This window comes from Cygnus olor, chromosome Z (genome assembly GCF_009769625.2).
Source record: "Cygnus olor isolate bCygOlo1 chromosome Z, bCygOlo1.pri.v2, whole genome shotgun sequence".
Taxonomy (NCBI): domain Eukaryota; kingdom Metazoa; phylum Chordata; class Aves; order Anseriformes; family Anatidae; genus Cygnus; species Cygnus olor.
In genome coordinates, this window is record NC_049198.1 from 29,213,251 (window position 1) to 29,222,629 (window position 9,379).

General features: G+C 41.6%; 1 protein-coding gene across 1 annotated transcript in view; it reads left to right on the forward strand.

The window, feature by feature from the left end:
• Positions 1–8,839, forward strand: part of SLC1A1 (solute carrier family 1 member 1) — a 53,935-nt gene extending 45,096 nt beyond the window's left edge. The window contains exons 8-11 of the mRNA XM_040541586.1: positions 527–634; positions 7,311–7,433; positions 7,964–8,158; positions 8,701–8,839. Coding sequence (XP_040397520.1) covers positions 527–634; positions 7,311–7,433; positions 7,964–8,158; positions 8,701–8,839 — 565 coding nt within the window. The remainder of the gene's footprint in view (positions 1–526; positions 635–7,310; positions 7,434–7,963; positions 8,159–8,700) is intronic.
• The last annotated feature ends 540 nt before the right edge of the window (positions 8,840–9,379 follow it).

The following is a 9,379-nucleotide window of genomic DNA, read 5'->3' on the forward strand; positions in this document are numbered from 1 at the left end:
AGTTCACTGTGGGATGGGGACCCTTCCATCAAACAACAAACTGATGACTGTGCTATCCCAACATTAAAATGACTCTTTTGTGTAGGTGATTCACATACAGTTCCCAGTGCTACAGGGCAGTTCCTGAAAGTGCAGGAGACCTTTCCCATCTCTATGTGATCAGAGCACAAAATCTTGGTCTCATTCCTGCAAACTTCCATCTTCAAGTAAGGTTATAGCCACTCATAAACATTTGCTGCAGCAGGGCAAAACCCACACCCATTCCCAACTTCTGTGTATTCTGGGACAGTAGATCATGCAGTAGTTGTTAGACCATGCACAAAGTTAAAATTTATTCTGATTTCCTAGTCTTTTTTTCTCTCTAATGTAACCTTGCTGCAAGTGAGTAAAATCAGTTGTGTAACAGAACATCAAAGAAAATCATTCAATCTGTTGCAAAAACCTTTACTGTACAAGAAATCGTGACTTGTTGAGCATGCAGTATTTCTGAGAATACATTTTTAATTGCTTTACTTTTGCTTTCTAGGTATATGCCAATTGGTATTGTGTTTTTAATTGCTGGGAAGATAATAGAAGTTGAGGACTGGGAAATCTTTCGTAAACTGGGTCTTTATATGGCTACAGTGTTAAGTGGGTATGTCGTTTTGTAAAGATTAAATTAAATGTATGCAATTTTTGGAGCTTAGTTGATTACAACTTAATTATCTACAACAACCAGCATCTCCTAGGTCAGAAACAAAAAATCCTGTCAATGAAAATTGTATGAGAATGTTTTGAATACACGTTTTGCTGAATGTATGTTTTGTTTTAAAACCTAAGTGCCTTGAATTCTTAGAAGAAAAAAAAAAACGGCTGTTCTTGTATTCACTGTTTCATCTTCTCAACTTGATGCTGAAACAGATAATATCACTGTATTTGAGGGATATGGAGATGGTGAAGGGCCTAGAGGGGAAGGCGTATGAGGAGCGGCTGAGGTCACTTGGCCTGTTCAGCCTGGAAAAGAGAAGGCTGAGGGGAGACCTTATAAATAAAGACTTTCTAAATAAAAATCACAGCTTCAGAAATAGCAATGAATTATCACTTTCAAAAATGGTATAGAGATGAGTGATAGTTGCATTTGTCTAATACATAACATTGTTTTTTTCTTACTTTCTGCACTGGTTCTTTCTTATTTTCTGTTTCATCTTGGAAAATAAATCTAATTTTTAAAGGATGCAGAAGTTGATGTTTACCAGGAGACTATAAATCATGAGGCTAATACTTTCTATATAAACTATAAATGAGATCATGACCAGAAGTTAGGTAGAAGTCATTTATAGAATGACACTGTATAACTTCTGCAGATTTTCTATGTTATTAAAGCCTATTAATTCAGAGGAGGAATATGTTAGATGGATTATGACTACCCTTCAGCTTCAATTTTACATCAGATAGCAAGCTTTATGGTTGCTTACCTATTAATGGTTACTGTTTGCAGTGTAACAGGACATACCTTCCTTAGGATGTGCATGAAGACACAGTACCTTCTCCAGATTACTTCCTTTGCAAAGTATCACCACATACAGACACCTATTTACCTGGTAACAACCAAGCAACAACGCATACAGCAAGGGTGCCCACCATTATATCCTTGGCAAGAAAAAGTATGTGTTCCACTGAACTCCATTACACAGGTCACAGTTTTCCCTAATGGCTGCTAGTACAGCATTTCTGTCTCTTAAGGGAAGGCCTACAGAGGGTGATGCTCAGGGTGTTGTAGAGAATGGCTAACATTCTCTGCAAAACTGACCATCAAGAAGGGTATATTAGATCATAGAAGCAAAGATGACACTGTACACACAAGGCTGTAGGCTGCAGGAAGAAGGTGCCTGTCCTATCTGCCAAGCCTCATACATCATAAGGACTATTATTCACTGCTGCTGTTTCACATGGGCACCAATGATGCAGCCAGGAGCAGTCTGAGGAGTGTCAAGAGGGATTACAGGGCCCTGGGAGCAGCAGTAAAAGACACAGGAATGCAGGTAGTTTTTATCATCAGTCCTGCTGGTCAAAGGCAAGGGAGTGAAAGGGCCAATTGAAAGGGCAAATCAACAGATGGTTGTAGGACTGGTGGCACAGACAGGGGTTTGGCTACTTAGACCATGGGACTTGCTTTGAGAAACCTGGTCTGCTGGGGGCTGATGGGGTCCACCTCTCAGAGAAGGGGAAGAGCATCTTTGGTCATAGGCTTACCAAGCTGGTGAAGAGGTCTTTAAACCAAAGTTTTCATGGGGGGGAAACCTCAATCCATCCTGCTCCTCCCAGTTTGATGCCAGTGTCAGCAATAGATGTCCAGAGCCTGGAAAAGAATCATGGGTCAGCAGGAAAGCACCTGAAGAGCAGCACAAAGTAATTCCAGCCACTCCAGCAAGTAAGTTAGTTTCATCAGGGGCCCAACTCAAATATCTCTATGCTAACGCACGTAGCATGGAAAATAAACAAGAGAAGTTAGGGATGTTTGCATGCCTGCAGTGCTATGATCTCATTGACATTACAGAGACATGGTGGGATGGCTCCCAGGACTGGAGTGTTAGGATGGAAGGATATAGGCAAGGGAGGCGAGGAGGGGGTGTTGCCCTTTCTGTCAATGAGCAGCTGGAGTGCATAGAGCTCTGCCTGGGGATGGGAGAGGAGCTGACAGAGAGTTTATGGGTTAGGATTAAAGGGAGGGCAGGGGCAGGGGACATCCTAGTGGGGGTCTGCTACAAGCCACCTGATCAGGAAGACCAAGCAGATGAGGCCCATTATAGACAGATAGAAGCAGCCTCACATTCACAAGCCCTGGTTCTCATGGGGGACTTTAACAACCTCGATATCTGTTGGAGCGACAACACAACAGGGCAGAGGCAAACCAAGAGGTTCCTGGAATACATTGATTACAACTTCCTTTTCCAATGATAGAAGAGCCAAAGAGGAGAGGTGCAGTGCTGGATCTCATTCTCATCAACAGGGAGGGGCTGGTGGGGAATGTGAAACTCAAGGGCAGCCTTGGCTGCAGTGATCGTGAAATGGTGCAGTTTTGCATTCAGAGGGCAGCGAGGAGGGAGCACAGCAAACTCTCTGTCCTGGACTTTGGGAGAGCAGAATTTGCCCTGTTCAGGGATCTGCTTGGTAGAGTACCATGGGACAAAGCCCTGGAGGGAAGAGGAACTCAAGAAAGCTGGTTAATATTCAAGTACCACCTCCTTCAAACTCAGGAGCAATGCATCCCGACAAGGAAGAAGTTGGGCAAAAATGCCAGGAGACCTGCATGGATGAACAAGGAGCTCCTGACCAAGCTCAAAAAGAAGGCCTACAGAGGGTGGAAGCAAGTACAGATAGCCTGGGAGGGATACAGAGACACTGAGCAGCCAAGGATCAGGTTAGGAAAGCCAAAGCTCTTTTAGAATTAAATTTGGCTAGGGACATCAAGGGCAATAAAAAAGGGTTCTATAGATGAAGTGGTGATAAAAGGAAGGTGAGGGAAATTGTGGGCCTTCTCCAGGAGGAAACGGAAGACCTGGTCACCCAGGATATGGAGAAGGCTAAGCTACTTAATGAATATTTTGCCTCAGTCTTCACTGACAAGAGCTCCAGGCACAAGGCCTGGGCCCCAGAAGGCAAAGGCAGAGACAGGAAGAATGATGAACCACCCAGTGTTGGAGAAGATCTGGTTTAAGACAATCTAAGGAACCCTAAGGTGTACAGGTGCATGGGACCTGATGAGATACATCCACAGGTCCAGAAGGAACTGGCAGATGCAGCTGCTAAGCCTCTCCCCATCATATATGAGAAGTCATGGCAGTCCCATTTTCAAAAAGGGATAAAGGGAGGACCTGGAGAACTACAGGCCAGTCAGTCTCACCTCTGTGCCCAACAAGATCATGGAGCAGATCCTCCTGGAAACTATGCTAAGACACATAGAAAATAAGGACATGATTGGTTACAGCCAGCATGGCTTAACTAAGAGCAGATCGTGCCTGACAAATCTGGTGGCCTTCTATGATGGGGTTACAGTATTGGTGGATAGGGGAAGAGAAACTGACATCATCTACTTGGACTTGCGCAAAACATTTGACACTGTCCCCCATGATATCCTTGTCTCTAAATTGGAGAGACATGGATTTGACAGATGGACCACTTGGTGGGTAGGGCATTGGCTGGATGATTGCACACAAAAAGTTGTGGTCAATGGCTCAATGTCCAGGTGGAGATCAGCGATGAGTGGTGTTCCTCAGGGGTCAGTACTGGGACTGGCACTATTTAACATCTTTGTCAGTGACATGGACAGCGGGATCGAGTGCACCCGCAGCAAGTTTGTCAATGACACCAAGCTGTGTTGTGCAGTCAACACACTGGAGGGAAGAGATGCCATCCAGAGGGACCTGGACAAGCCTAAGAGGTAGGCCTGTGCGAACCTCGTGAGGTTCAACAAGGCCAAGTGGAAGGTTCTGCGTCTGGGTCAGGGCAATCCCAAATACAAATATAGGCTGGGGGGAGAATGGATGGAGAGAAGCCCCAGTGAGAAGGATCTGGAGGTGTTGGTCAACAAGAAGCTTGACATGAGCCATCAGTGTGCGCTTGCAACCAAGAAAGCCAACCATATGCTGGGCTGCATCAAAAGCAGCGTGGCCAGCAGGTTGAGGGAGGTGATTCTGCCCCTTTTCTCTGTCCTCCTGAGACCCCAGTTGGAATACTGCATTCAGCTTTGGGGCTCCCAGCACAAGGAGGACATGGATGTATTAGAAGGAGTTGAGAGGATGGAGCCACAAACATGGTCAAGAGGCTGGAGCACCTTTCCTATGAAGACTGGCTGAAGGAGTTGGGGTTGTTCAGCCTGGAGAAGAGAAGGCTCCAGGGAGACCTTATAGCAGCCTTCCCATACCTAAAGGGGGCCTACTGGAAAGCTGGAGAGGGACTCTTTGTCAGGGAGTGTAGTGAGAGGACAAGGAGTATTGGCTTTAAACTAAAAGAGGTTAGGTTTAGATTAGATATAAGGAGGACATTTTTTCCTTTGAGGGTGGTGGGGCACTGGAATAGGTTGCCCAGAGAGGCTGTGGATGCCCCATCCCTGGAAGTGTTATGGCCAGATTGGATGGGGCTTCAAGCAACCTATTTTAGTGTGAAGTGTCCCCACTCATGGCAGGGGTGTTGGAATTATACGATCTGTAAGGTCCTTCCAATCCAAGCCATTCTATGATTCTATATTTTCTGGCCTTCAGGAATGCCCTTTTTCCCATTGCTCTTCAAACTGGAGGAGTTGTGCTTTTTCTTTGTTTTGGATTCTGTTCCCACCATATTTTTAGCTTTCATCATTATTTGCCTTGTGTTTGTGGTGTTTTCTGTTCATGTACATCTTTTGTAGCCATTTATCTATCATCCTTCCTTTAAGGTTGGTCCTAAGAGTTACAGGTTGTCTCAAACATACTTCTTGTTTTCACTAGCAAGAAAAGTGTGCAAGATCACGAGAGCTTGTATGTCTTATCCTTCTCTTCCTTTCCCTTTTCTTCCCTCTCCAACTCATTATATACCTCACTTTCTTCCCAACTTTCTTATTCATGACCTTTCACATCCTCAACCCTACCAGCTCTTTCCCACCATTGTCTGCAACATATCTCAGCCTCTGTTTAGGTCAACACAAGGCAGTAATCTTCCCCTAATGCCTCTGCTCCGGTTGCCCAGAAAATGTGTTCATCCCATCCCTTTTTAGAGCATCAGTGTCAGGATTAGGATATGTTAGCAGTCACAGAGGAGAAAAATCAAAATAGGAGGCATAATACAATTGCCAGAGAACTCTCAGCCTAAGGGAGAAAGGAAGCTGCAGCAAGCAGTCTGGCCTTGTCTTTGCCTTTGTCTCTTCTGAAAGCAGCAAGACAGTTACATTTCTGAATGCTTAAAGAATGCTATTTTGAGAAATAAAAATTACTGCTTGTTATGTGTTATGTTTAATACATGCAAATAAATATTGCTTCTAATTTGTCTCATGAAAATCAGTAGTAACAAAATAGATATGCACAAATGTAGTTTTGGAGAATGCCATGTTTATGCTGCAAAGTGCAGATCTAAAATTTTCAAAATAACTTTATTTGGAAGTCATTATGTTTGTAGATGTAGGCATTACTTGAAAAGTTTACTCGCATCAGCATTTTTGTTAAGACACCCAACAATATCCAAGTTTATGTATTTTTTCTACATGTTCTGCATAATTCAGTTTGTTCTCAGGCACCATTTTATAAATTATTATGTTTCTTTCTAGAGTTCTTTACAGATTTTTATTGATACGTGTTGTGTGCTTTCTTTTACATTCCGATAAATAAATCATTTTTCACATAAAGAGTGAAAACTTAATGCCCATTGTCTTTAACAAGATCATTTTTCCAAGGAAACAAGTAGCTAGATGTCAGGGCCTTTTCAGTGGTTTTGTAAATTTCTGTACTGTGGCTCTTGCTCTTAATTGCCTGTTTTTGGCGGAACAAATGGCACCATGATTTATTGTCATCTTTATCAACTACTCTAAATCATAAAGCACTGTTACAGCACAGTAACATTTGCAAGAATATCTTGTGAGGACAGAATAAAAGTACCAAGGTCACATATGCAACAGTTCTGGGTTTTGTGTTTCCATGCTGTGATAATTTCTTTTCAAAAAAAGCTGATGTTGCCATGATGGCTTGTGACCTTGGAACACAGGAAATACTTCACAGACTATTCACATATATTTCATTTCAAATATACTCATAGCAGGCTGTTTGCCTATAATCTTAATGTCCACAAAACTCTACAGCATATGCATTCAGGATTAATGCACAATGTTTGACGGATGACTATGTCCCTGAAACACACCCAAATATCCAAGCAAATACACCTGAGCAATGTGTAAAGTCAGGAGGACAATTTCATCATTGCATGTCTACACACTAAATTTTAAAAAGTAATAGTTTCAAAACACAGTATTTCAGCACCTTACAACATGAAAGATATATGTAAGATTACATATATCGCATTTGTACAGTCTGAAATATCTCAGTTTAATATATAGAATCAATGTGAAATAACCACGTTTGAATTGTAGACCTCTGAATTGTAGACCTCGGCTTATACAATTTTCCACAAAATAAATGTGGATTTTTAAATAGGATATTGCTCTCTAAATATTAAAGATAGGTGTAACTAAAGTCTCTGAGAGTTTCACAATTGTATTTGAGGACAGAATTAGATGTCATTTATGTCCATCTTATCATTGAAACAAGGCAATGAAATCTATCCATCAATTATTCCATTTTCTTTTGCAGACTTGCAATCCATTCCACTGTAATTCTGCCACTGATCTACTTAATAATAGTAAGGAAAAATCCTTTTCGTTTTGCCATGGGGATGGCTCAGGCACTTCTGACAGCCCTCATGATTTCTTCCAGGTAAACAAAAGAAACATTTATTTTCTGTAATGTTCTTAGTAGTAATTGCATTGTTTGTGCTCTGATTTTATTGTCACTTTGTTACATATCTGATTTCACCTGGACAATTGTAAATACCCTGGAGGTTGAAATATTACTTTTGTCATTATTTCTGCAGTACCCAAAAGGGCAGTATAGATTGTAGTGAAGCTGTGCTGTCCTTTTACCAAAGTAGAGTCTGGTCTTCCTGATACAAATTCAGGAAATATTTTTTTGCCATTCAGTTAATTACTCATGGACTTGCTAGAGTTTAGGCTGTTTCAGTGTTACATACATTATGAAGATTTTAATGTGTATTTTTGAGGATAACCAAGACTTTGTTATTTCTTCCTGTAATTTGAAGAAAGAGCAAAGATAGTTTTGCTTTAAAACCCAACTCTTCACTTTCATATTGCAGCCTTCCTGTCTGCAAATCAGGCTGTAAGGAAAAGGAAAGATAAAGGAAATGGCATATTACCTGTGCTTACTTTCTGTGTTTATCTGTGTGCCAGTTCAGCAACTTTGCCTGTCACCTTCCGCTGTGCAGAAGAAAAAAACTTCATTGATAAAAGAATTACCAGGTTTGTACTTCCAGTTGGAGCTACCATCAACATGGATGGCACAGCTCTCTATGAAGCAGTAGCAGCTGTATTTATTGCACAACTGAATGACTTGGAACTGGATATTGGCCAAATAGTTACCATTAGGTAAGACTAAAGCCAAGACACACATTTAGTTGGTGTTTTTCTTAATGAATGATTTTACTTTGAATACCTCATGGGAAAGTTGGAGCTATCATTCACAGCACAGGAGAAAACAGAATAATTCTCATTTCTTGTTCCAGAGCCTATGCAATCAGGTGAGAAGGTGGGATGGGCCAAGGTATATTGGGAAATTGCCATTATTATCTCACAGTAAGCACTTGCAAACCCAACTCAGCATCTTCCTATGATTTAAGTTGTACGTTGGACATGCATTTATCTATTTATTCTGCATTGTAATCCTAACAGCTGTTCGCTTGCTCAAGGAGCAATGGACTCTGCTCCAAGTGTTAGGAACTGTAACGGCACTGATTGAAACTTGTCCAATTGACTTGTCCCCATATGTTGAGTAGATACTACTCAACAGGAAAACTGGAACATTTGGATTTCTTCCTTGCAGTGAAATATGCCTATTTGTGCCAGAAAATAGAGCTTTTGTGAGCAGCGCTTATCCTGAATGCATTTTTCTGTTTTTATTTGGGATTTAGTGTCACAGCTACAGCAGCCAGCATTGGAGCTGCTGGTGTCCCCCAAGCCGGACTTGTCACCATGGTGATTGTACTGAGCGCTGTTGGCCTGCCAGCCGAAGATGTTACTCTGATCATTGCTGTTGACTGGCTTCTGTAAGTTTAAGGCACTTGATATTTATTTATTTATTATTACTTTTAATTCTTACATAAGCTTTTTAGTACCATGTGGACCTGTGAAAGAAGGACAAAATCACGTAGGAATGCTGCAGGAATTGGACAAAGATTCTTTTTGTAGCCGGCCTTGTTCAATATAGAATTGCATGTAGCCATGGCTATAATTCTATGAGAAGTCATACAATGTGGGATGGAAGTTAATAACCTCACATCCAGAGATGCTGTTCAGCCAGTGGGCACAACATTGTTAAATCATTAGTGTAACACTCAGGAAAGGCATGTTTCACAGTACTAAGGAGCACCTCTGGAGTTTCTCAACTGCTACCATATTTTACTAAATAGATACACCATTCACAAAAATCAAATGCAGCCACAAGCAGAATCATCTCAGCTGATTTTAACAAAGCACATAAATGCCATACACTGGTGAAGATGGAGTGGAGCACATAAACTAAGCAAAGTTGGACCTTGATTCTATATGCACACACATGACAGACTCTAAAAGGGTACATTCTGCCAGCAT